The following is a 28,000-nucleotide window of genomic DNA, read 5'->3' on the forward strand; positions in this document are numbered from 1 at the left end:
TGTATGCGGTATAGTTTACTCCCATGAAAGAAAACACATTTTTTTCCAATGTCGGCTGAAAAGGAAAACAGTAATGTTATACACAGGGTATGCTTTACATTTGTAGCTTCAGATTCAACATTGCATCCACCAGAGGTACTATTCTAAAACCGATATTCACACAATGGGTCTTTCTTTAATAATAATAATAATTAATAATAATAATATGTTAGAAACATACAGTGTCGCATTTAGTATATACATTCCCTTGCTCGCAAGCGGAAAAAAACAAAAGAAATCCCTAATCTCTTGTGTAACATGCTTTATTTTAAAGCCTAACCCCTTTTTTTAAAAACACTGTGGAGATATTACTAACAACTGCTTTTATAAAATTAATTTGACATTTCGATAGATATATACATCCTTTCCCGTCATTTTTTTCCTTTTAATGTTAACAATGCTAAACATAAAAAATAACAAGCTTATAGGAACATTAAAATGTCGTATCATATCCAGTCAAACGCTTGTCCGTGTTTTATATATATTTATAATATATGTCCTCGGAGCAGTTGGAAACACTTTCTTTTCTTTTCCGCGAAGCGAGCCGGAGAAGAGCCCTCGGGGAAACAAAGGAGGTGGGCCACTTCGGCGCTCCCCCCTCCCCTCCGCCCTCCCCTCCCCTCCCTGGTTTCGGCGGAGAGGGAAAGGCTCACGGGTGGGTGGGCGAGAGTTGGGGGCTTTTCCCAGCGGTGCGCGTCGCCTTTCGGTTCCAACGTCCAGGCCTCGGCTGGAGGCAGGGGGGGGGGCTCCGACATGCTCATGGACACGGAGCGGCGGGGAGGGGGGAGGCCTCGCGGCTGCCCTGCCCGCGAAGGAGAGCGGAGGCCGGCCGGCCGGCGGGCTGCTTCACACCGGCCTGTCCATGGCGTACTGGCAGGCGCTCAGGTTGGAGGCCGGATTCTGGACGCTGGCGTAGCCGAAGCTGGAGTGCTGCTTGGCTTTGAGTCTCAGGCTGGCCAGGCTGGAGTTACACGTGTCCCGGTAAACGTAAGGAGGGGTCGGCGGGGCGTAGGGGCAGGCGGGCGTGGGCACGGCCGAGTTGAGGGAGGGGTTGCTCAGGTTGTTCAGGTTGTTGAGGCCGTTGAGGCTGGAGCCCGGCACGCCGGTGACGGCCGAGGGCACCATGCTGGAAGACATGCTCATGGAGGAGATGGAGTTGGGCGGCGAGAACATGCTCTGCGAGGACAGCGGGTTGAGGAAGGGGAAGCTCTTGGTGGACAGCGACGCCGAGGTGAGGCCCTTGGCCGCCCAGTTGTTGTACGAGTAGCCCGGGTACATGTCGTCGTAGGGCTGCATCAGGCCGTTGAACTGCGGCCCGAAGCCGTTCTTGCACAGCTCGGCCTGCTGGTTCCGCTCGCGCTTCCGCCACTTGGCCCGCCGGTTCTTGAACCAAACCTTCGAGCGGAAAGGGGAGGAGGAGAAAAGGCGGTCACTTGGGGGGCCAACGGACAGCGGCCCCTGCGCCACTCGCCCCTTCCCGCGCCCTTCCCCGGAGCCTCGACGGCGCCCCCCGAGCAGTCTGCGGCACATTCGTTTTGCAGGCAACCCCCAGCTCGGAACACGGCCATGCCACTCATCTCAGCTTAAATGGGTGGTAGAGGGGCGGGCTGGTTTGGGATCTCCCTCGCTTTGACCAGACCTTGAAGACCTTGAAAGGGATTCTACACTACTCTGCCAAGAAAAGGCCTCGCACCGTTCCTTTTTCATTCCCAGCCCCCCTCCATTTGCCACGCGTGAACAAAAGAGGTGGTCTTAAATCTCCCTCCTAAGCGCAAGGCCAGCACCCCCATTTGCAAGATGCACGGGAGACAACCTTCGGCCTCGCTTTCTACGGTTCTGAAACACCAAACCATAATATTTAGGGACAGACTGCAAGCAAACCCCAGCAATTCTCTCAAAAAGAAATAGTGGGGGGAGACCCTTTTTAAAAGGGAGAGCTGGGTGGGGTAGCCTAATAAATCGTTCCCTCGGCAGCTTGTTAAGGGGGCGCGTTTCCCATCCCGGCCTCCCGCGCCGCAGTCACTCGCCCTTCTGGCAAAGGCGGCCTTTCCCAAAGCAGACAATGGCCGAAGCGCCGCGCCTCCCAATCCACATCTTGCCCGCCGGCCGCCTACCCCAGAAGTTCGGATGTGGATTCGGACGGGCTTTTGTTTACCCTGCCGCTGTTTTCGCTTCCAAAGCTCTTTCTCTTTTTTAGCTGGGGCTATTCGCCCGCCACGTTGCCAACACCTCCAGAAACAGTTGCCGGCACTGCTCAAACTGGGGGCTGGGGGTGTTGGCCAGGCAGAATATTCCACGGATATGCCATATTTTAATTCGTTTAGAAAAGAAAAATCGGAAAGGCAGGGGCTGCTTCTATCTCCTCTTTCCTACCAGCCTCAGCATTTTAAAAGGGGGGTATTTTATTTTATTTTATTCTGCTAGGAATCAGGAGAGATTCTGTTCTCTCCCCAAACTGTCCTCGCTTTTAGGGCCATGATTTGAGGAGGGTGTCCCCCCCCGCTTCGCCTCTTTTCCTTTCTTGCCGGCCTCCTGTGCAGTTCAACCGAAGGGCCTGCGGTTGAGCTTCCATTGTCTTTCTTTGGTCTCAGCGCCGTGACCCAGCCCAGTCGAAACAACTAGAATTCAGACAACCAGGGCTGCAGTCCTACGCACCTTTACTTGGGAGCAAGCGCCACTGGAGCTCAGAGTAAACATCCATTAGGACAGAACCGTAAACTCAGTTAAGTGACTCTCAGAAGTCAACCCAACTGATTTCAAGGAAATATTCTTCAAAGCAGGAAAGCTTGGGAGACGATTGTTCTGAGGCTCGAGGCGTGCTTTGCTTCGGACAGAAGCCTAAATGGGCAGCAATCCAAGCCCCCTGTGTAAATTGGACCCTGCAGCTCTCTCAACCAATTTAAAAGCAGACGAGGCCTGAGTCCTCCCGTCTTTTTCATTACTTATTGTGTATTTCCACCTCACAGCTGAGCCTAAAAATCTACCACTCCCGGATCTTTTAATTAAAATCTCTGGGACCTGTTTGCTTTGCTTCCAGATTATTGTAGCAAAAGTGATTTTACAAAACAGAAGCGGCATATGCTTTCCACGTTGGTGGAATTTAATCCCATGAAATTGTGCTTTCCTGTTCTGTTTCAATACATATTGCCTTCCTGCAGCCCCGAGGTGCATTTTCGCCTCAGTCATAAACGTGTTTACTTGGAAGTAAGAGCTAGTGCTATTCGTGGAACTTACTTTCAAGTAAGTGTGCTTCTGTAGTAGGGTTTCCTTGTTCCTCAATTCTCTGCACATTTTCATGGAAGTAAGTACCATTGAACTCAGTGGCATTTACTTCCGAGTACACAAAATCAACAGTGCTCTAGGCGACATTTGTTTGGGGCTCTACCTCCTTTGCATAAATTCATGGTTTACAGATGCAACTCTAACAGCACTTCCCCGGGAGAAAGCCCTATTGAATAACAGGAGATTTACTTCAGAGGAGACTTGCCTTTTCCAAAATAGGAGCAATTTAAAAAGAGAGGCTGTTTTCCAATTGGAAAACAAAAATAAAATAAACAACATTTTGATAAACTTTATCCTGCTTCACTGACCTCTCTGAAACTCTCTTCCAGATTAAAAGTGTAGGATTTCAGCGGCAGGCCTCGATCCTTACTGCAGAGCAGCCCCATTACATTAAACAGGGTTACTTTAAAATACCATAAAGATGGTTTCAAGTGGGCGGCCCTGTTGGTCTGTACTAGCAGAGCAAGATTCGGGCCCAATAGCACCTCAGAGACTTGCTCTTCTAAAATACCACAGTTGCCTGTTGCAACCTACCCGCAACCGAAGGATATTTGCAATGCAGCCGACAAGTATTTCCTCGGAAATAAATCCCAGCGAGCTCAGCCTCATTCCCTGCAAAGCGAATTGGGGGTTGCGGCCTTACTCGAAAGCTGACCCCGTTCACTCCAACGGCCCTTGCTTCAAAGGAAGCGTGTTGAGGATTACAAAGCGAGTTGCAAGACGGTCTTGCCAGATCTGCCGCTCCAAGTTTTAGCGCTTGGACGGAGTTATAAATCTAAGACGGGAAGGGGGGGGGGGCGGGGAGCAACCACCGTAGTTGTGAAATCCACAAATGAGGGGAGGAGGACAGAAGAGGCGGAAGAGCGAGGCGAGGAATGCTGGGGAAGGCAGGCCGTGGGCGCCCGGGCCCAGGGGAGAGGCCCGCTGCGCCTCGCATCTGTCGCCGGGCGCCCGTCGGAGCCTGTCCGGTGCTGCTGTCTTGGCCGAGGCGTTCCGAACACGCCGCCCGGCCGGGCCATTCATCACCGCCCGAGTTGCTGGCATCCCCTCCCGGCCTGACAGAGAGCGAGGTGCTTCCTGCAGCCAAGGCGGCCTCCTCGCGGGGAAAGCGAAAGCAGCGGCCCCCGCCCGCCCGGCCCTCCAGCCACCCGGCCCGGCTGCCGCTCGACTTACCCTGACTCTGGCCTCGGTGAGGTTGGTCCAGACGGCGATCTCCTCCCGGGTCGACATGTCCGGGTAGCGGTTCCGTTGGAAGGTGGCCTCCAGCTCCTGCAGCTGCTGGCTGGTGAAGTGCGTCCGCTGCCGCCGCTGCCGCTTCTTCTTGGACGGATCCTCGGGCCCCGCGTCCTCCGTCTTGCTCGGCTGGCTCTTGTCTTTCTCTGCGGGGAAAGGAACCTGCGTCAGCCGCTGGCTGCGGAGGGAGAGAGGGAGGGAAGAGGGCACCGGCCGCTGGGAACCACCCAGGGAGGGGGCTGCGCAGGCGGGTGGAGGCTGCCACCCGAAGCGCGCTGGCCTTGTTCGCAGGGCGCTGCTAAGAACCCTTTCCCTGGTGGAAGCCCTACTGAATAGACCGGAGAACCCTTTCCCTGGAGTAAGCTCCATTTAAGAACCCCGAGTCGGATTCTGAGTAGACCTGCCTAGGATTGCTCTCTTAATCCGGTGGGACACTCCAAGGCATTTCAGGGAGGACTCAGTCCCGTCCAAAGGTGGACGTCCAAACAGAAGCGCCTTTGAAATCAGAGGGATTTCTGTCCCGGCCAGGGGTCTGGGCTACGTAGGAAAACAGAAGGAAATCCCATTGCTATGCGCGGCAAGCCAAAGCCAGGGAGAGAAAAGGCTGCCTTCTCAGGAGCTCGAGGGGCGCTTGCTCCCAAGTAAACAGAGCAGAAGGCGTCGATCGGCTCGCACCGGAGGGAAGCTACGATTGAGGCCCAGGCTCCTACACTTGTAGATAAAAGTCCCCTCGTTTCCCTGAAGCCTCTTCCAGAATTGCAGGCGCGATCCAGCCCTAAATGTTCAGGCCGGGTCTCCAAACACCCCGAAGAGCTGGGCCTTTTTGCGTGCAAGTATTAGGGAAGCCGAAACAGTCGAGGAAATGCCCCGAAAACACGGGTTTCCATTACAAGGCAATCGATATTTATATATAGTTGGCTAGATGTGGCAGTCTTCGGGAACAGACCGTGTGCCTGGGCACCGAGGTGTGTGCCTCTCGCACACCTTGCAAACCACACGCAGCTTCGCTTGCATTCAGAATATAGTCAGAAGTGCGTATTCGCCAGGATAGTTATTAGACTACATCATTCTTTCATATCTAGACATGCCCACCTTTGTGCTTCACCCAGGCAGAGCATCTGGAAACCGCACTATTGTTCTTAGACATGAAATTGGCCCGGTTGCGCCACCCTTCACTCACGCAGATACGATCTCATAGGTGTGTGAACAGACCCGGAAAGCTGACGACTGATTGACTCCACTTTTTTTCCGAAAGTGCACCTTTCCATAATGATGTCTACACCCTACCCCTAAATTGTTCGTGCACGGCACACACAAAGGGTCAGCCCTGGACACATTTACTCCAACGCCAATGCCATCGAAGCCTGTGGCGCTGACTTCCGGGGACCCACGGGTGAGATTGGGCTCAGTGAGAAACTAGCATGCCGATCCACACCCAAGTTGAGCCGAAGTACTTGGACAGAAGCCGATCCTTCGCCTGCTACCTAGGAAGTAAGCCCCACCCAGTTCTCGGGGACAGTCCCAGGAGTCCTGCACCGGGTTGTAACCTAACAGCCCGATTCTGTGCGCGCCTGGAAGTCTCCGGAAGTCATGCATCTGACGAAGAGAACTGTGATTCTCGAAAGCTTATGCTACAATAGGTTAGTCTTAAAGGTGCTACTGGACTGTTTTCTATTTTGGAAGTCTCTCTGCACTCAGTAGGACTGACAGATAAATGTGCTCAGGTAGGAGCAGCTCTGGTCTCTTGGAAACCGACGGCTCTACATCGGTCCCACACTTTTCAGGTTTATCCGAACTGTGGTTCTGAGGATCCATTGGATCATTCTATATATTTACATCGGGTATAATGTTTATGGCCTCCGAGTAGCAAATCGGCGCTATTCTTTCACCGAGGCGGCTTGGCTAAATCACGGTGACAGTTGTCAGCTCTGCTCTCTCCCTAGCAAACGCGCCGTCCCAGGAAGTTTCACTCCCAAAGAACCATCCAAAGACTCCTCCCAGAAACACACGTTCGTATTAACGTGAAGGGGACGAAGGATCCTCCCTCTCCTTCTCAGGATCGGGGCCCCTCGGCGTTTGTCCTCCAGTCTTTGTCTGGGGAGCAAGAAGCCGGGAAAGGTGACACGGCGGGAGGGGAAGGAGCGGTGGGCAGAGATTCTTACCTGCGGCCTCGGGGCTGGAGGTGTCCGAGATGGTGTGCACCTCCAGCCGGTGCTTGGCAGAGTCCAGGGCCGACCGGGGCTGTCCGGGGGTCAGGGCTGAAGCCATGAGCAGGGCCGGCGGCGGCTGGCTGTGGTGGTGGTAGTGGCAGGAGGAAGAGGAGGAGGAGGAGGCAGAGGAGGACGACGAGGGGGAGGAGGCGCACAGCTTGCTCCCGGCTCCCAGGCGCTCCAGGCTCAGCGCTTCTTTCAGGCAGTTCATCGGGGAGCCCGGCTCTGGGGCCAGCCCGGCTGCGCCTCTGGCGAGGATCGGGGGACCTCTGGGGAAGGGGAGGCGACTCCGATGCGGCGCCCGCAGACGCCCCGCTCAGCCCCCCGGCTGCTTAGCCTCGCAGAGGCAGCCGGCCCGGGCGACGGCTCAGGGCGACGCGGTCTCTGCCCCGTCCTCCCCTCCCGCCCGCTCTTCTCCCGACGGGGCCCCCCGCATGAGCTTGGAAGGCAGGCAGGCAGCTCGGCGGACCCTCCGCGGTATATTCCCAAGGCGACCCTCGACGGGCATGAAGAACCCCAAGCTCCGGGCGCGGCTGCTAGATCCAAGGCGGCGGCGGCCCCTCAGCGGCGCTCCTCTGTCCCCCGCGCAGATCCGCGCCCCGGCGCGCCGAGGACCCGAGCAGCTCCGCCGCTTCCCGGTTTGCCCAACATCTTAAACCCAGAGGCGGCCTTCCCGGGCGCTCATATCGCCGCCCCGCCCCTCGCCTCGCCCCCCTCCGCCCGCCCGCCGGCCCCACTCGCCGCACGGCCGGAGTGACGCGGCTCCAGGCCAATCGGCAGGCGCGACGCCCCTGCCGGGCTTGAAGGGGACCGGCCTATCAGAGAGTTGGGCAGGGCCTCGGGAAAGTCACCTTTTTTGCCAGGCAGGTCTCTGCTCTCGGGCGCTGCTGCGAGGGAGCCGCGGCAGAAGGGACCGGGAAGGAGCGCGGCGGGGGCCGAGCTGGAGTTCCTCGCATTTCGTTTTGCGTTCTTGCTGCATTTATGCCAGAGACAGTCACATCTTTACGCAAAGAATTAGGAGAGCCTCCCCATTCTCCGCTAGGAAAGACCCAAATCACACGCCCCCACCGCTTCCCGCCAGTGCAGGCTGCTTTCTGGACTAAAAGCTGACCCGTTTGTTTAGCGGAGAGAAGAAAAGCTGCCAAGCAAAGCGTGGCCTCCATCCCCGGCGCCTTGTTGCAGTGAAGAGAATTAGAACTTTAAGGACACGCAAGTCTGGTATAAGAGCAAAGAAAACCCTTAACAAGAGACGGACCTTTGGGGGAAGCCCGGCTCGGTATAGACAGTTAGACAGATAGATCACACACAGCAAATCATGTTTTCCCCAAATCTTGTTAAAAGTTTTCCTTGTTTTTATACGACGCTTTTGCTTGCTTGCTTGCTCTCTCTGTCTCTATTATACACACAGACGTTAAAAACCTCTCCTGTTTAAATGGCTGTTCATTAAGAACAGAAGAGTGCTTAAGATTTACACCACCTTCGCTGACACTGCCGAGATCGTTTAAAACGGTCTTAATCGAAAACATTTGAAAATTTAAATGTCTGCTCCTCTCAAATAAATCAGATCTCTGTCAGTTTGCAGGTCAGACTTTGACGTCCCAATCCCAAACAAATTAATTCGAATGTAAGGCTTATTTACTTGAGAGTAACGCCCGTTGAACTCGGGGGAAGGAGACTGCCTGAAAAAAATATTACAGGATTATGTTGTCTGTCCCATAAATTTTCAGTTGTAAAGAAACCAGACTTTAAGGTCTTAGCTAAGATTTCAAGGTGATTCCCGTATTTTTTAAAAAACAAAAACAAAAACAAAAACAAAGGTTACCGTCTTGGATATAATTTACTACGTTTGTCCAGACCTATCTAAGAGAGCTGGAAAATTCCTACAACTACAGCCAAGGACGAAAGTGCTATCTTAGGTTTAATAACATACTAATATTCTACCTGGGGGTATGGCCACTGAAAGCAGTGGGATTTACTTTCGAGTAGACTTGCACAGCTCATCTCGAAGTCAGCAATGTTAATTAAGCAAATTTACAGCTGGATCAAGAAAGGACAAAAAAAAATCTCTTGGATTTCAGTGGAATTTATCCTTAGGTAAAGTCACAGAACTGTGGCCTTAATAGGAAGCAACGCGCGCTGGAATCAATAGAACTGACGTCCACTTTAGAATGGATTCTTTGCCGAAGCGTCACTAGCAAGGGAAACGTCAGTTCCTTTTCCCTCCTAGAGTTCTGTTTCTTAAAACTCATAACGTCACGATTTTGATATGACGCAAACAAGGACTCTTAATATATAAGCTTCCCGACTTGTGACTTGTATTCGTGATGAAAGAAATAAATGAATATTAATCTTCACTTTAATGTGACTTGATAACCACTCCCGTTTACAGAGTGGATTCGTGATTCTTTAGGTGGGGTTGCCTTTGGTTTTTAAAGCCAGGCTTTTAAAATGGGGGTGCTGGAATAGCTTTTTGGGAGGAAAGGGAATTGGGAGAGAAGGGGCTGTATTGATGACAAGAGGACCAACCCGGGATCCTAAGCACTTAAGAGATCCATGCAATTGTTGAACTGATGGGAATAAATTGGATCCTGTACATTCAAGTTGCTGTAATCCTACTGCTTATCACATTGATTCACACTGTGCAATCCGCCTTGAGTCTCGGTGAGAAAGACGGGCTACAAATACATTTTTAAACAAAATAAAATAAATACTCAATGCCAGGTGTTGTTTTGTTTTGTTTTCAGGGTGGAGCCTAAATTTAGCAGAAGCTGTCTTCCCACTTTCATCAGCTCCCTCATAACTGCCTTTCCTAGGTTCCACGTTCTCCTCTAGAGTAGGAGCAGGTCCTGAAAGGCCTTTGCCTGACCGCAGGCACCCAAGTGGGACTCCAGCCTTTAAAAGAGACATCTAACCTTGGGAACGCGCCGGAAGGCAACTAAAGGCGTTTGAGCCAAACGCCACCTTCGGGGAAGAGCAGAGCGCGGATCCGCGGGGACTCCCCTGACCCCAAGGCCGTCTCCCACCGCCCCCTTCTCCCTGACTAGTGACCGGGGGCCAAAGTACTGCTCGTCCCTCCTCGGTTTCAAACTTCCTTCCTTATCACTACACTCAACAGCAGTCTGTTGGTAAAGAAGGTCAAATTAATTTACATTCTGCTCATTATCTGGCGTTTAAATGACGCGGCTTTATCCCTGAGATTTGGCGGAGTCTTTCTCCCCTCCGCTCCGCAGACCCCACAGCCTTTCGAAGGCGACAATGCTCCTGCATTTGTAGTGGATTTTAATCTGATAAATCTCTAATTTGCTTAAGTCTTTTAAATAGGGGTTTTTAAAAACGATTTTCTGATTGAATTTCCTCTAATTCCCCGAAGATCATAAGTATATGTGTAAAATAAATAGTTTCCACCTCCGCACCGGCAGCGGTTGGTCTGTAAGGAAGTCAACAAGACCCTCTCGCCTTTCGGCACAATTTGTTTACTAAGTGACTCCCGGTTTCTTCCGACCTTCCCGGGGCTACCGGGAGGTTCGCACGCCACGTAAGGCCTCCGGGCCCTTCTCAGACAAAGGACGGAGTTGCGGGTGGAAAGTAGCCGCATTGCAGGCTGGCCAAGGCGGGAGAAGGTTTCAACCCGAGCAGAATTTGGGATGAACAGAAATGGGAGAAATGTGTGGGTGTGCAGGGGAAGAAGTCTCTGGGTTACTTCGAAAGAGCACAACTTCGTGCCCCCGTTAAGGACCCCGTAGTAAACTACTATCCCTTCCCGACTCACTGTCGCTGACAGCGCAGTGCCAGGCAGAGTTACTGCAGCCAATATTAAGGGACCGGCGCGCCTCTGGGCAAGATTGCGCTAATGCGCAGCGGGATCCGCATTCCAAATGGCCTGCAAAATACTTGGCGAGTGCGCTGGAAGCCCGAGCCTATTATTCCAGTGTTAAGAAGAGACGAAAGGCCGATTTAAATATAACCCGGATTATTTGCTTTTGGCATACATTTTGCTAGAAAAGAGGGGGGGGGGTGAGAGACCGACGAGAAAGGGGGCCTGAAAGCCCAGAACAGGGAGATTAGAGGTGGGGGAGAGAAGAAGAGCCTTTCATCTGTTGCATCTCGTCTTCCATCCTGAACCGGTTGTTCAGATCCTGAGGGGTCTTCGGAAGTCCTGTGAACTCTGAGATGCACCGATGAAAAGCGCGGCCCATTTTTTTTTTAGGCTGGTGTGTGTGTGTTGCGATTTCTCCTCTTTCCAAACCGAGTTGTGAGGAATCAAATCCCATTGATTTCAAGGGAACTGGGCTGCCGAGCCTCCTCAAGTGAAATCAATGAGCACTTCCAAGCGAATGTGTTTAAAGTGGGTCAAGGCTGGATTAGCCACGCGGCTGAGTAAACTACAGAGTAAGGCTACCGGGTCTTTCTTACTGATTGAAGCCACTGGGGAGGCTTGATAAGCTGATCGTCTGGCTACAGGAAAAGTTTGGAGGGAGGGAGACTGGCCGATAGGAGCTGGTCTCCCCGACTGCCCAGTCCCTTCTCTGTTAAAGAGGCAGATCAGGGGTGTGTAGATATGGACAAAACGGGTATGAAAACTTTACACAAGATGTTTTTAAATGGATTTAAAATTAATATATTCCGCGCCTCTCAGTTTACCCCCACCCCCCGCAGTGTATCTGTCCCAGACATCTTGTACCAGGTTGCTTTGAAAAGTCCCGCAGCTTCGATGGGGGGGGGGGAGGGGGCTGCTGCGCTGGGAAGAGGGACAGAGCCGGGGTCTATTTGGAGATAGCATCGGCAGATGCCTTTGAGCACCAGTCGCCTGTGTCTGGCAATAGGAGGGTGAAAAGGGTGGCGACGGGAGGGGTACCTGGGGAAGAAACAGGAGCCCGGCGGCATCTTCCAGACGAGCCAGACTTAATGCTGCCCCAGGCTTTGGCCAGATGCGTTTGTCTCTGCAGTCCACCGTAGTATGAACTACTGCATTGGGGGAAAGGGTCACTTTGAAGTGCCACAAGGCTCTCTCTTATGTTGGTTGCCAGGGACTGGCACGGGTCCCGCTCTGGAGGTGCTTCTCGCCAGACCTCGCCCCCCTTTGATCCGAAGGCGGAGCAGAAGGCGCCCTCGCGGCCCAAGCCAGCAGCCCTTGGCTTGGCCGGCGAAAGGCGCTCACCTCTGCGCCTCGGGGCATCCTCTAGAATAGCCGGTTGCGCTGCTTTTTTACTGAGTTGCACATCCATCGTCCCGAGGTCTAGAATTCGACCTGCTCTTCCTCAACCCGCTGGAATGTTATGCTCGTGGGTTGTCCCGGGTTTTCTTGGGGTGGGGGGTGGGGGGGGGTATCCAGCTGGAAGTTCGCCTACCCAAGTCTATCTGACAGGAGTCTTCCCCTTCAATCTGGCGCTAATTCCATTCAGACCCACCAGCCTTGCGCCTAAACCCGTCACCGCTTACTCCGGTGCAAGGATGCACACGATCCCTTATACTTTCAGATGCACCTCCCCATCACCCCGTTTTTCCTTTGCTCAGAGAAAGAAACTCCCCACCCGTCCCCCTTCACTGCTTTCCGTCTTTGCCACTCGTTTGCGATTTCAGTCAGTGCGCCCTGAAACGCGGATGACGGATTGGCAGAATAATCCTTGAGCGGAAAGTGAACTAGCAAGTCGATCTCCTGAGTAGCTCCTGAGGTCAGGGAACCCAACTAACCCGGCCTTGTTTTGTGGCCGATGTGCTCCGACCCGCAAACCAAGGAGTATGCAAGAATCGCTGTGTTTTTGGCACCTTCTGCACTTAGTTGCGCTGTCTATTCCGCATCGCTCCTTTCCGTTCGCACTACGGGCTTAGACGGCATCTTTCTAAAGTGCCTTTCCTCGCCCAAACATCCCTACTGGCAGTTAATCGTCTGTGTTTCACCTTCAGTCAAGCACAGCAATATCTTGGCACCCGAATTACTCTTGGAAAACAAATCTCATTATTTCAGTGCTATTTCTCTAAGACGCACATAATAGTGCTAAGCCCCAACAATACTCAGTGACAATAACCGAGCAGTGATACATATTTCGAAGCAAGCGAGCATAATAAATCGTAGAAAGCCAGAATACCAGTGCCTCGTGGGTCCCCCCCCCTTTAAAATCTGAACTAAGAAAATAATACCGCGCCTGATGCAGCCCCAGAGTCAGCTCCTTGTTTGGCAATGGGGCTAGGGCTAAAGCAGGGCAAACATCTGGGAAAGAAAGAAATGGGGCCCCGATTTGGGACCTGGTCAAAATGCGGTGCCAGGCTTTCGGACGGTTTAGTTCCAAGGAAACCCCAATGCTCCCTTTGAATAGGATTGTGGATTGATTGGTGCGATGGGGGGGGGAACCCTAACAGGATCGGACCCTTTTTATAGGAACACCTTTATTTCCCCCTAGATCCAGAAATATGGGTCTTGGTACCAGAATCCCAGATTTTTATTCCTCCTACCTTAATACATCTCTCCTTACTTTTACTGAACTGGAAGGAGAGAAACGTCGCGCCACATTCCCCCTAGTCAGCCCTGGAAAAATTACACCGATGGCGTTGTACTACCACTATGACTCCAGCGGTCTACTACGACTACTGCTGCTACTGCTACTGGAATTTTCCCAGGGTGCACAAAACATCTTGAGCAAACAGAACTCTGAAGACTCTATTCGTGCCCCGGTTCCTCCTGTTGGTAGGCACTGGATGAACATGGGGAATCAAACCAGAATCAAGGAAGCTGGAGCCTGGGTGGCATCAGTGAAGGAAGGCTTACGGGCAGGAGGAGAAGAAAAGAGCAAGAGTCTAGTAGCGCCTCCAAGCCTAACAAAATTTGTGGTAGGGGATGAGCTTTCGTGAGCCACAGCTCACTTCTTCAGATAGGAGCGCTTCAGTAGGAGCGCATTTTTAGGCAGATCCAAAGTCCATTGATTACGCAGGTGAAACGAACACAACGTCGAGTTTCAAGTGAGTCTTGCTGCATCCTACTCATGAGGAAGCCTCACGTGTCCCCAGTTATGTATGCACACTAGAGTGGCCAACCCCCCCCCCCCCTTTCGCCCCGAGACTAATAAATGGAAGCCAATCCAACAAAGTCGAAAGTCGGGGACAATGGCATTCTCTGCAAACTGCGCGCCCCCTTGGCGAAATGCACGCGACTCCGTGTTCCTCAGGTAAACCAGCCTTAAATGCTCATTAAGGACGTTTGTTTGTCCGCATGCGTAGTCCGCCTTTCTCCAAGAAGGCAGCGGCAGGACAGGCAACCGACAGCAATGCTCTTCCGCAGTTCCCCTTTGTTTGAGCGGGGATTGCGCAGAAGACCTTCCTGGGAGATGCGCCCCTGCCTTGGGGACAGATGGAGCGGCCTCTTCTGGTGGGTTTTAATTGGAATAGATTAAGACAATAACGACGTGATAGTAGCCCAGCCTAGGCAATTGAGACCACCGCGCAGCTAAAGGTGGGGGGGGGGGGGAGGCGAACTGTCAGCACAGATGCTGAAGACCTTCGACTGGCCAACCCAGTCCAGACTTTTACGGCGCAAAATGGATCTTGTTCTGGATGGCCAGGCTTGGCGCCGTCTCTCAGTAAAGGGCAGGGGTACCTGCGCTAAGGCGTATTCCAGGTCTGGGCCACAGGACTAGCGAGCACCTGAACGCCCCGTCCCCTTTCCTTATGGGTAATTGTGGCTACATGTTGGTCTCGCCGATTCAAACGTGGCACGGCTGGTAGCAGCTCAGATAAAACTGGGCCTTGGATGAAGACTTATGCCAGTCGCCCAGCCGTGCCCAAGAAATGGAGTTCGGGCACCTTTCCGCTGGAAGTCGAAGGGAACCTCTCTTGAGTCGAGCAAGGACCTTAAATTCTCCGGCCTTCTTCAACAGTGGGGCCCAACCGCCCTATCTCAGGACAACGCCTATAGTTTAGACGATCCATACACAAATACGTACTGGCGTTTCTAGTAAAACTGTCACCGATTGGTGTTCTCAAGAACACTGTTATTTGTTTGTTTGTTTGTTCCCAGTGATGACCCAAAGCGGCTTACATCGCTCTCCTCTATTTTATCCTCACAACAACCTTGTAAAGTAGGTTAGGCTGGGGAGGCCACCCAGCAAGCTCCCATGAGGGAGCGGGGATTTGAACCTGAGTCTCCCAGATCCGAGTCCCGCACTCCAGCCACCGCCCGTGCTGGCAGAATATTTAACGCGAAAGAATCGGAAAGGAATTAGTCCATCCGGAACAAATACTCCCTTCCCTTGCAGTCTTCGCAGTCACTAATGTGGCCCAGAACAATCAATTTTCTCTTAAGCGCTTCTTAGGTCTATGAAAACTCTATTAAGGGAAAGTGATTTTGTGAAGACTTCAGAAGAAAATCCGTCTTCTTGTCTGGGGATGGTTGGCGCTGTCTTTTATACTGAGTCAGGCCACTGCTGCCTCGACGTCAGTATTGCCTACACTGACCGGCAGCAGCTCTCCAGGACGTCAGGAAGAGGAATTTCACGTCACCCACAGCGTGGTCCTCTTAACCGGGGGTTGGACCTGGGAGCGACTCCTGAGCACTTCGCCAATGACACTTAAAGAGAACTGAAGCCTTCCTCAGGAATCTCAACAACGCTCCTAAATCGATTAATTAAAATGGTTTTGTTTGTTCACTGGGGGGGGGGGGGAGGATGGGTGGATGGACGGATGGATGGATGGAGTCTAATTTTGCTGGTGGCGTTTCTGAGTCTGCCCCTCCTGCCGGCTGCCACTTCTTTCCCCCCTTCTGAGCTGATCTGCTCCAAGTCGCGGCTTCTGCAAGCCCCATTCCAGCGACTAACTCGATGGGTGCTTCGGCAGAGTCTTAAGCCACACGGGCTGGTGGAGGTTTTTTTTCCCGTTGGCTTGTTGTCTTTCGCCAAGCTCGGATTATCAGTTATTCTCCTAGATGAAGAGCCATTAATTACCCATTCAGTCAATATTAGGAAGACGACAAAGCTTTTTACATAGGATTAAGGAGCCATCGCACCGTTCCGTTAGGATATTCCTGCTCACGACTAAAGCTCTCCTTCTACTTCTCCCCACGCCCCTCCTCTGCGGCTGAGGGAGCCAGCGCTGCACATACGAGGGTCCGGAGGCGGCGAGGACCAGGTGTGCCTGAGCGCAGCGATACATGGCAGAAGCCCCACAGGTGGACGGTCACCTGCGTTTGGGGCATTATTGGGCAGCAGGGCAGGTGCGGTAGACGAACAGCCGGCCTCGACGGGAGCAGATTCTTACTTCAGACACCCCATTGGATATTATCGAACGCAACTCCCTTGTTGTGACTAAGCAACCAGAAGCCCCCTTCCTCGCTTTGGTTCCTGTTCTTCTCCCCTCCCCTCTTGAATTCCTCTATGATCGCTGTTCTCATGAGAGCTATACTAACGAAACAAACAAAACCCCAGTCTCTTGCATTCAAACGTTATTCTTAACTAATTTCAGAAATTTGATTTACCGTAGTAACATTTCCCGTTTAATTCCCTATTAATTCCCTTAATAATTACCTCGATTATATCATCATCACCACCCGTACAATTTCTCAATGTACAAAGTTCTGTAAGGGCGTCGGATCTACAAAATAAATCTGTGAGGCTGGATCGTCAGAGAGATTCGGTCCTTTACCCGCAGCACCTTAACGGGCGAGCGTAGAGGAAACTCCATGTCTAGAGATAGTGTACCTCTGCTGGAGAAGAGTGCCCTCAAGTCACAGCTGATTTATGGCGACCCTCCCCAGGGGTTTTTATGGGAAGAGACTAACAGAGAGGGTTTGCCATTGCCTGGCTCTGCAACCCTGGTCTTTGTTGGAGGCCTCCCATCCAGTTACTAATCGAGGCCGACCCTGCTTAGCTTCTGAGACCTGACGAGATCAGGTTTACCTGGGCTATCCAGGTCAGGGTTAGCATACCTCTATCCCCGGGGGAAACAACAAGAGACAGTTCTTGCGACATCGGAAAGGCCATTCTTATAACCACCCCCTCGGGCAAAAATAAACAGCTCGTTAATTTGATGAATGAGGAATGGGAACCTGGGTCCCTTGACTAGGGGCCAAGCTACACATGACCAATGACACTTGAACAGCAAGTGTATTTCTCCCTGTTCACTTGCCCTCCACTCAATCCACTTGCCGTTCAAGTTTCATTTGTCATGTGTAGCTTGGCCCTCAGTGGTTCCAGTGATTTTTAAAAACGGTGTGATCCAGGTACAGTGTGCCGTGGAACTCAGGCATTCGAGTGTTTCCATTGAGGCAAGCCCAGGTGCGACTGGGGTGGATACTGGCTGGGCGATTCCTCCGGGAATTTATCCACGTTGGCAGAACAGAGGAGCAGCACCCTGGGGAAAGCTGAGCTAAGCGAGGGATTTGGGAAGTCCATTCTCTTTCCACTCTGGTTTTGTGGCTGTTGGACCGATAAAACGGGCTACTAGCCATCTACCAGCATTGGGCGAATGGGTCTCTCTTCCCCTCCCCGCACCTTGCTACTCTCTCTCTCACTCTGGAGTATGTATGTACACAGAGAGGGGGGGGGGAGAGGGAGAGGGAGAGAGAGAGTATGCATATGGGTGTGTATGGACAGAATAACAACAAGGTTTCTTTTTTAAAAGGCGACGATAATCAATTTGCCAGTCGGGAACCGGTCATTTCAGGTGGAAATTAGTCGTGGTAAGTGACTAGATAAACGGCGGGTTTATTTCATTCTGTTTCCACCGGGTTTATGTAAACGCGCTTCTCCAATAAAATGTTCAAAATTGTAAGCATCATTCTAAATATTAGTTGTATCGTCCTATTTCGGAGCCTCGTAAAGATGGCCTCGAGGGGCCCCTAAACAGCTAAAATTAAGCTAGTAGGCGGAACAACGAGGAAATGCATCGATCTGAGCATTCGAATAGAAAACGAAGCGATGCCACGTCGAATTGCGTCCCTCACCTCTCAACGTCCCCTAATATAGGCTCAAGGCTCATTGCTTGTTCTGTTTTCTCGTAAGTAGTCCTACTGGATTCAATTGAATTTACTCCTAAGCAAGTGTTTCTCGGATCGAGTCATAAACCTGTCCTTTAACGATCAATGCATCTCTAAAGCCCTCAAGGCTGGAGGAATCGCTTTGAGCCAGTTCTAGAGCAATCCTACCCCCCCCCCCGAACAATGGCAGCTTACTCTTAAGTAAGCCCAGTCTTGATTTCTGAATAGAAAGTGTCGTGGCTGAGATCGCCTTGCAACCCTGGAGGGCGGGGTGAGAGGAGGCCTGCCTGGCCTGCCTAAAGAGGCTCGCCTGGCAAGTTAGGGCGACAGCAGTTCCCTCCTGCGCAGAGTTAGGAGGAGCCGGGAATCACGTAGCACAGAATTATCCGCGAGTCCGGATCTTAAAACTGCTTCGCTTAGTGCAACTCCGACGGGGCTGCTTTGCAAACAGGCTCCTCGGGTGAACGCAGGTTCAGGCGAAGTCCGGTATAAATACTTCAAGGAAGTATATTAACCTCCTAAGTAAATTAAGCCAGAAGTCCTGACCGAGGGAGTGCTCACGCAGCGAGGCATGTCTACTCGGAAGTAATGGCCAGGATGTTTACTGGGCTGTCCTTCCCCAAACATGCCCTTAGGGTTGCGGAGATCAGCCTTGCGCTGCAAATCCCATCGCTTCTTGCGAAAGAGACGCTCCAGTCGGAGGGCTTAAAAGAGCTTCGTATTCGCTCTTCTGCTCGGTGTTTGAGGACCTCTTCCCAAGCCAGGCTTTTAGGAAATGTCCGGGGCATGACTGGCTGCGGGCTGGGCCCTAACCCACTAGGCAAGCCACGCTCCCGCCTGCTCTCCCGGGAGGGGCTTCCTCGGAGATCCTTTCTCGCCCCCAAGTAAGTGTGCCTAGGACTGCAGCCTGCTTCGGCAGGTTCCGAGCAGTCCTGGCCAGGATCGCAGCGGAGATGCTGCAATTAGACTAAACTACCTGGAACCCGAGGTGTATATATAAAAGAGCCTAATTTAGGAGTTCAACAGGATCACATTTTCTGAACAGAGACATTTTGCAAACATTTACACCAGTTTGTGTAGTGGATCGGGTGAGGGACTAGGATCTGGGAGGCCAGGTTCAGTTCCCCGCTCTGCCGTGGAAGCCTGCTGGGTGACCTTGGGCCAGCCGCAACTCTCAGCCTAACCTACCTCGCAGGATTGTTGTGAGGATAAAATGAAGGAGAGAACGAGGTGACTAATTTTCTGTCCCTATTGATGGGATTTATGTACCTCGATCTGAGCCACGACACTTAAGCTTAATAAGCAACGCCAGGACAAGGCAGGAATCATCTCCGTTAACTTCGGTGGGGTTTACTACTACCCAGATTCCCCGACACGACAAGCCTCCCGCTGTCCTGGATGGGGGCCGAGCAACGACACCGTGAGGAAGTTCCGTCGAGTGAGCTAAGGCCGGGGATCTTTCGCAGCTCCCCTTGATTTCAACAGGATTTCTTTCCCCGTTTCCTTCTCAGAGCATTGCGCGCAGAGGAGGCTTCCCTGGCTGGGCCGAGTATTGTAGCCTCGGCCGCGACTCTCGTGCCTTCTCGCTTGCGAGTAAAGCCGAATATAAACAACGCATTTCCGATCGAATGTACTCAGGTTGCGGCCGAACTTTTAAAATCAGATACAAAACAGACCCTTCCCGCCCCTCGCAAAGGTAGTACGTGGGGAACTGGCATCGGCAGAGGGCGAGCTCCGGCCGGCTGAAGCGCCGTTTATTGATTTGGCTTAGGCTCGTGTTTAAGTCTGCCCCATTGATCTGAGTGGAGGGTTCTGAAGGGCCGGATCGCGCCCCCTCTTCGCCTGCTCTTCCAGGCGGGCGAGACGTTTTCCGCGAACCCAAAAGAATAACCACGGGGGAAGCCTCCATGCACAAACCGCCTCCCCGCGCCAAGGGGACGCGCCTAAGCGCTGGCCCGGGCAGAAGTCGGTGGGATGTCACCGTGCTGGAGACTGGCTGGATCTCCCTCGGATGACCTGCGCCCGGTGTTAGTGGCGGCCCTGCTGCCTCGGTCGAAATGCCGCTACACTGGGGGGGGGGGGGGGTCGCTGGTTGGCCGAGGGCGCAATTCCAGGCTGCCCTTTCGGGCCACCGCTGGACTCTGTCCCTCGAGGACTAGCTGAGGGGCCGCCGGCGCCTCGAAGGCCCACGTCCCTCCATAATACCCCAAACCGCAATCTCGCTTTTCTGCGCTTACACGGACACCTCGATCCCCAAAGTAGCAAGTTTGGAGACTGTGGCCGATTTTGCTTCCTTCTCTTCCTTGATCCTCAATTCTAATACGTGGACACCCGACTGCCATTTTGTTTAATTAACTGTTTCATAGAGAATTTGGCGAGCAGTTTCCCCTCCCATGCGAAGGAGCAGGAGGGGGTGGGGAAGGTCCTACGGAAATGGTGCCGGGCAGGAAATGTAAGGCGCAGGCCCAAACCCCCTGCCCTCTAATGACTCCTTCGAAAAACAGCCATTGATGTCGCAGCAAGGCGAGTGGGAAAAGTCCCAGAGCATGAGAAAATACACCGTGAAACACTTGCGTAGAGCTAAGTCCCGTGGATGCCCGTGGGACTGGCTGCCGGGAGAATGTCCGCACGTTCCCTAGAGCGGATTAATTGCCCCTTAACACGCTTTCACTTCAAAGGAGAAAGAAACGCATTCTTCCAGTGCATATTGCTACGGGACCGGGGGAGGGGTTCCGACGGCTTTACTACATGTGCACAAGCTCAGGAGACGGTTACTCCAGTGGAGTTTGTCTACAGCGAACGCTCGGCTGAGCAGAACTCCCAAATGCGTGTACAATTTGGTTTCCCCGGGACTTCCTTCCTTCCAAAGCTTTTCTTTCCCAAGGAGGAAGCCCATTGAATTATAGCGACTTATTTCTCTGAGCGAAGAGTTTACAAGAAGCCTTCGAGTGACTTCGCAAAGATTCCTAGTTCTGTTCTAGCAAGGGGAAAGGGTTTTCTCTTCTATACTGTGATTATGGATACAGCAGTGGCAAACGCTTCATAATCTCAGCTTTGTTACCTTACACTCTCGGTCAAAAGCTGTGATTTTGGTATCCTCCCAACCCCATCTGCTTATAGTACCAACGTTTAGTCCTTAGCAAGCTAATTTGACTCTTTAAAAGGTTTTGTGTGGTTTCGGAATCTAGCCCATTTTCGCCTTTTAACCTAAAACAATCTAAAACTGAAGTCGTTAAGGGTGTGCGCAGGTGGCGAACTAGAGTCCTTTGAACTTAGAGGGACTTACTTTGAAGTAAACATTGGGCTGCAAACATTCCAGTTAGAAGAAAGTTCAGTTAGGATTTATATCATTTTAAATAAGCTGGACACAATTATATCAAAAAATATATTTAAAATTTTTAACTGAATTGAAACGTTGAAGTATGTCAACAGAATTGCATTCGTTTTAGTCAATCCGCACAGCCTTCCCCATGAAATAAGAACTTTCAGACAGTTTGTTATTTTGACAGGGATTTTTAAACACCGCCGAATGCCAATAAAGTTCATCTGATATCCTAGTTTTGAACAGATTCCAGAGACATGGCCTTCCGGGTATCCTTACAGTGCAATCCTGTGCAAGAGTTATTCCAGTTTAAGCCCTTTGATTTTAATGAGTTTAGACTAGAGTAACTCTGTCTCGGATCGCACAGTTTGAAACCGATGGGACATGTTTCGAAGCCGTCTGTTAGCTAGAGGACGGGAAACATTTTAAAAAGTCAAATCTTTTGAATGGAGGTAACCAGAAAAAAATGTGTCTCTTGATGACTCTGAGTTCGTGCTAAGGCACTTATTCTGTTCCTTTGCAAATACTGTAATATTCTGGACGAAAGAGACAAGTTCAGCAAAATTTAGATCTTCCCACCGAAAATCCCGGAACCAAATTAACTTTGGCAAATAAGTATTTGCGCCCAGATTCCTCCACCCCCTTCCAAGGCTCCGAACAGCAGAGGGCGCTGTTGCACTGCATTTGGATCGACTGGGAGGCAGAGGCGAGAAAAATGCAGAGAGCGGAAGGATGCGAGGGGAGCTCACAGAGGGCAGCCTCGGGGGATCCAACAACTGTCTAAAGGAAAGCTCGGAAAGAAAAGGAAGAAGCAGCCGAAGACACACACCCCTCCCCACTTTCTGGCCCAGATCGAAAAAATTCAGGGATATATGAGATTGCCGCCAGGATCCCCAGTGGACGAGACAAGGGGCGGTGACCTCCACGGGGAGGTGGGCTGCACCCAGCCCCTCCCCACCCCCGGCTGGGAAGGTGGAAGGGTGGGGTGGAGGCTGGCTGGGCTGGACTGGAGGGACTCACCATTGGCGCCGGCGTGTTGCCTGCCGAATAGCTTGCTGCCGGACCCTTCTTTCCTGCTCTCCGGAGAATCATTGAATTCTCCTTTTTTAATATCAGAGTCTTTGGAGAAAAGGCATTCAACAGCAGTAGGCTGCACCCCTGAGAGAGAAAGAGAAAGAAGGTCGTTGTTCGAGGGGGGAGGAAAGGAGAGGCCGACAGAGAGGGAGAGGCGAGGAGAGAGAAAGGATAAACAGGCAGAACAAAGCCGAAAGCGAGCGAACCGGCTTCCTGGTCAGGTTTGTGGCAGGGCCAGTCCTGTCCTCCTCGCACCTGAGCGCCTTTCCTCTATCTCCCCCCACCCCCCTTGACCAAGCCGGTGTTTGCCTTCGGCTTTACAGCTCTTGGTGGCAGAGACACCCCCTCCTCTAAAAACAAAAAGGCAGTCTAACAAGGCCTCTAAAATCTGCTGCGATTGTAGAAACAAGCGAGCCCGAGCCACAAACAGTTAAGCCGGCATGCCTAGACTGACACCAATTGGGTTCCAAAGGATCGATCTATTTTATCCGGCAGAAACACAGTTTAGGTTTGCAATCCGTCCGGGGCGTTTGCTTCTTTAGGAACAGAACCACTCGTGCTTAGTGCGGGAATGGGTCTAGAGACGTGCAGCGCCTTGGATACAAGTCAGACTGCGGGTCTCCTCGGGTGCAATCCAGCGCCATCGCCAGCCACCCGTGAGAGGGCTTCTGTTTGTCTCACCATTTCCCCCGGTAGAGCTTCTTGGGGTGGAAAGCTCTCGGCCGGCGCTCCCATCCGTGTCCTTTAATGGGCATTTTTATGTCGACATAACGATGCAAATAATCTGGTAAGGGTAAATCGATCGGAAATATCTCTCTTACCTAACTGAACGCAAGCCGACACAAGTTTACGACAGTTGGACTCCATAGCCCGTTATCTGCAAAACAGTAGATTTATCGGCATTAAGAAGACATCGGAATGAAAGCACCGGCACAACACCTTCATGGGACGGGGCGGGGGGGAGGCAGCGAATGGGACGGCGCCTGGGAAGGAGGCGGCCGGCTGGAGCAGTGCGGTGTGGCCGGTTGAATAAATAAATCCGTGGGACTTTCTTCGGAGCAAACCTGGTCCTTCGCTTCCCACGGGCAGGCATGTATGTTTGTCACTCGCAGCCCCAGTGAAACCCAAGTCTGTTTACGTCGATTTCGTTACATCGACCTCGCCCCATCTGAGTCGACTCAACTGGCTTGGAAGATCGGGCTTTTGGGGTGGGGGGTGCTGAAATCCAAAGCCCTGCGATTTCTGGAGATCCCGCTTTTCAGCCCCGCTTACATCACAATTCTGAAGCTGCGCTGGCTAAGTTTAGAAGACACCTCAGCAGACCATGAAATACAAAATATCCCGCCCCCTTTACATGCAAACCGAATGTAAATCCATGTGCAGCTTTGGACGCCTGGAATTTGACTAATGCCGCTGCCTCTAGGGCTATTTCTACCTTGACAGAACCGTCTCCCATTCACAAACGCTTGAAAGGGAGAGCGGGGGTGGGGTGGGGCTGCGGCCTGGAGTGGGGCAAACACAGATCAGCTCAGCTCGTCGGCCCTCTTTCGCTAGGGCGGAGGACATCTCTTCGGCCGGGCTGTTGAATTCAAATGCCTCGGAATGAAGCTTCTCCTCCCCCACCCCTCATCCAAGACTCGTTCTAATAAACAATTTAACTAACCGACAATCAAACCCGGAATGCCCCAGCGGTTTCAGCAGCACTTCCGCATGGGTATACTTGGGCGCCTAGCCTTTTGAACCTGGGAAAGCGTATATGCTCTGACAGATTGACTCCCAGTTCTGCAGCCCTAACTCCTTCTACTAGTAAAGAACCTCCGAGCAGCAGGCTGGTAAGGTTGCAGTCCTAACTTCTGCAACTCCTATCAGATACAATGGGACTTACTCCCAAGCAAACAGAGGTTTGCTGGGACCCCAATATTTCAGCGGACCTGTTTGATCCTACGCAGAAATGGTTGCGTTTAGGCGCATCTAACTGCGCAAACGTTTGGGCAGCCCCGACTGTTTTTTTCTGCCCACGGCATAAAGCCCCGTAATCTGATTTCGGCTGCTAAACAGAGAGAAGGTTTAGAAATCCGTCACCCCTTTTCTTTCTCTCTGACCGCTCCCCCCCCCCCCGCTTTAAATGTCTTGCCACAAGCAGCCTTTTTGAGCCTCGCCACAGCCAGGGACAGTAATAAGGAGGTGGGATCGGCCACATTGCAAATTTAGAAGATCCCTGGGAATGACGGTGCGGGAAATTCAAGAGACTTCCTCTGCGAGCAGTCCTGGAACCCCCTCCTCTTCCAATCAGAGACAGCGCAAGGTCGATCCATTTGAGTTTGCGCAAGGCAGCCAGTTCGGGGTCTGCGCCCGCCTTGAAACGGACACGAGAGGCCCAGCCAGGGAAGCGGCGCGCCGGTCCTTCCAGACAGGTTGCGCGGCTCCTTCGCGGCTGCTCTGGCGGGAAGTCGTCCAAGGCTGGCGGGTTTCTAAAAGCGTTTGAGGGACTTGTTGATGACCTTCTTAGAGTGGGGAAGGCGAAGGAAAGCCCCTTGGCCCCCAGTCGCCCACCCTGCTCTGCTGCCGGACTGGGGGCCTTAGTACCCGCCTGTCCCCCCCCCCGCCCCCCCGACAACCCGAGCGCTGCCTTCGGGCGCGCTCTCCGGAGCCACCGGCTCGGACTCCAGATTTTAGCAATTCTGCACTTGAAAAAAAATCACAGGATTAGCTCCTGATTGAGATGTCTGTTCGGGAGATATTACAAAAATCATTATCAGCGCTCTGTAGTAACTCGATATGAAGTAACACAGATGGGATTTTATTAGTCCAGGCTTCAAATGTTTACTTATGATAATTTCGGTGGAAAATTTGCATGTCATCAAGGTTTTGGTAATTTCTCCCCCTTCTGAGCCCCTTCCTTCCTTCCTTCCTTCCTTCCTTCCTTCAACAGGGTACTCAAGATTGCACTTTGCTCATTCTGCTTACAAGTAAATGTGGAGGGTCTCTAAATAAATACGTGAACGAAGCTTGCTAATATTTTAGGAAGGAAACCATCGACAAATAAATAAAGATCGCCATCGCCATCAATAACTCTCCCGCGATTCACCCTGAGCACACTTCCTAGAAAAAGAGTCCAGTGAATTGCAACGGGATTTACTTTTCAGGTAAGGCTCCAATCCCATGCACACTTACAACGGAGTAAGTCCCATTGGGCTGAATGGGACTCGTTCCCGAGTATGTGCCTAGTATTGGTCTTTTTATCCGAAATCCAATCAGCAATTGCCCCCCCCCCCAGCTCACAGCCCGATCCTAAACACGTTTACACGGAAGTAGATTCAACTGAAAGAGATGCGTCATTCCAAGTAAATGTATCCAGGATTGGGACACCACAAAGGCCACTGAGATGCTTAGAGCTGAGAATTGTAATTCTCCAGGCAATTTATATTCCAGGCCAGAGAGAGCAGAAGGCGGGGGCCGAACAGCAGCGTGCATGAAGCCCAGTAACTAGGCCTAGTATATGAGCTGTGGCGAAATTGTTTGGGAAGGCAATTAAGAAAGCCCTAATTCCTCTCTGATGGTCCTTAAACCGGTTCTGTCAAGACAAGCCTCGCCTGACAAATTCGGTGGCCCTGACTCAACGCCTGCCTTGATGGCTAATTTATCTAACAAATTGAGACGTACAACTTTCATTTCCCCGTTAAGTTCCCCCTCCTTTCTCCAAAACCTCGGACTTGAATGTATTCTGTTTAAACAGACTTACGGTGGTCTGAGACGGCAACCTTCTCCTGCGATCCCTTCTCCCCAACCTGTCTGGGCGAGCGTGTGGGGGGGCGGGGGGCTCGCATATCTATGCATTTACAAGCCCTGTACTACAAGTGCATCTCTTTACAGCCGTCCTGGCCGCCTTTATGCGGAAGCAAGTCCAGCTCTGACTCAAAAGAAGTAAGTTTAGGATGGGGGATTTGTGTGTGCAGCAGTTTTTGCCCTGTACATTGCGCTCAATCGATTCATAAAGACTGGCAGGCACACGCCCAAACTCTCCGGGAACTCTTAAGGAATCCCAGGCCGATATTCGAAATCTGTAGAGAAGTTTTATAGAAAACGGCCCTCACCTGCCCTGAGAATATTATCTTAAGTACCGATGCTATACTGATTTATATGGAAGTAATACTTTTGATCAAATCAATGGAACCTATTATTTGGGGCGGGCAGGCAACACAATTATAGCAGATTTTGGTTGTTTATCAGATCCAATCCTCTGCACACCTTTCTCTGTTTCTAATCGATTTTTTAAAAAAAAACATAGGAATGTGCAAAAATCCAATAAACTTCTTTTATATATTTTGCAAGCAGCACAAACCCAGAGAAGTAATAAATGGGGATTTTGGAAACACACAACACAGAGACACAGAAACAGACGCGCACGGAAACACACACACACAAGAAACCAGGATTTGGATGGCATTTTTCTTCTCTTTGTTGGAAGCAACAAAAGCGGAATTTGCATTTGATCAAAGATCCAAATTTTTACAGCGGGCTCGAACTGAACTTCATTGGTTCTCTCTCTCTCTCTCTTTTAAAAATGCTATTATAAGGAGGCAAATACTGGCCTGACTTTACTGTGCAAGGGGCCAGGCCGAATACATAAAAGGCCCAGGCCTCGATTGTCTCGTGCTTTCTCGCTTCAGTCCCGGAAAGGCTAAAATGCTCGGGAGGGACCGGCCTCTACGTGCCGCGCTCGTTCTTTCCTTGCCTTCCCTCCGGTGCAAAAGCGGCTTTGGCTAAGAAGAGGACAAATGCAAACCCGGCCCATTCCTTTTGCACAATTCCAGGCTCCCTTGACACTCTGCTCAGTTCCTAAATTTATGTCTCTCTTAACCATCTCTTTTTTTTTAAAAAAAAAAAGGAAAGAAAAAAGATCACTCTCGAGCAAAGGAGTTTTCTTTCTTCCTTTTTTTAAACTTCAAGCGAATCTGAGGGCAAACTTGGGAGAAAGGGGAATGTTAATACACCAGATGTGGTGGTGGCGGCACTACTACTACTTCAGGTAGAGCTCTGCTGGCTGTAAATTGTTGTTCGGGGCACTCATTGTAATAGGCTAAACATAATAATAGCAGGGATGAAAATGAGCACCATTATTTGCTATTGTGACTGCAGTTATAGGATAAAGATAAGCTGTTACTTCACTGGTCGATTAGGTTGGGTTACCGCTTTCAAAACTAGAGCGCGGGGGAGGGGGGGGCTAGAAATCGCAGCCAGTGAGAACGAGCCAGCAAGTCGGACCCCACCGCCAAGGGCTTGTAACTTTCTTTCTTTCTTTCTTTCTTTCTTTCTTTCTTTCTTTCTTTCTTTCTTTCTTTCTTTCTTTCTTTCTTTCTTTCTTTCTTTCTTTCTTTCTTTCTTTCTTTCCCCCTCCCTCCCTCCCTCCCTCCCTCCCTCTCGACGTGCGTCCTGGAACCCAGATGTCTCAGCCAGAAGGAAAGCTCTGGCCGAAGCGGGGGGGGAGGCCGGGCCGGGCCGGGCCGGGCCCCCCGAGCCCCAAGCGCAGCGCCTGCCCCGCCGCTCAGGGCCCTGCCCGCAGCCGCGACGGCTGGGCTCGGCCAAGCCGCAGCGCCACAAATCACCGGCCGGGTCGAGTCGCCCCAAGTGGAACCAATCGGCCGACTCGCATAACCTCACACCGCGGGGCCGAGGCACGCCTGGGCCTGGGGCTCTGCTTACCGGCTGCCTGCTCCGGCTCCGCTCCGCTCGCCTGCGGCCGGCCGGCCGGAGAGTTGGGCTCGCCGCGCAAATCCCGGGCGGGAGGGGAGCCGCCGAGTGGGCCAGCGCCGCCGGCCGGGCCAGCCTGGTCCCGCGGAGGAGGGCGGGCGGGCGGCGGAGCTGGGCGGGCGGCCTGCG

General features: G+C 52.0%; 1 protein-coding gene across 3 annotated transcripts; it reads right to left on the bottom strand.

The window, feature by feature from the left end:
• PITX2 (paired like homeodomain 2) lies at nucleotides 1–27,908 on the bottom strand. Of its 3 annotated transcripts, XM_054990633.1 has the most exons (5): nucleotides 27,824–27,908; nucleotides 22,942–22,997; nucleotides 22,067–22,204; nucleotides 4,495–4,700; nucleotides 1–1,434 (listed from the first exon to the last, which is right to left on the bottom strand). In XM_054990633.1, exons 2-5 carry the CDS (start codon nucleotides 22,985–22,987, stop codon nucleotides 886–888), a joined length of 939 nt encoding a protein of 312 aa, XP_054846608.1. In that variant the 5' UTR covers nucleotides 22,988–22,997; nucleotides 27,824–27,908; the 3' UTR covers nucleotides 1–885. The 3 variants fall into 3 exon arrangements, with proteins under 3 accessions (XP_054846608.1, XP_054846609.1, XP_054846607.1); XM_054990634.1 differs by lacking the exon at nucleotides 22,067–22,204; XM_054990632.1 differs by lacking the exons at nucleotides 22,067–22,204; nucleotides 22,942–22,997; nucleotides 27,824–27,908 and adding an exon at nucleotides 6,717–7,396.
• Nucleotides 27,909–28,000: the final 92 nt, after the last annotated feature.

This window comes from Eublepharis macularius, chromosome 10, assembly GCF_028583425.1.
Source record: "Eublepharis macularius isolate TG4126 chromosome 10, MPM_Emac_v1.0, whole genome shotgun sequence".
NCBI classification, from domain to species: domain Eukaryota; kingdom Metazoa; phylum Chordata; class Lepidosauria; order Squamata; family Eublepharidae; genus Eublepharis; species Eublepharis macularius.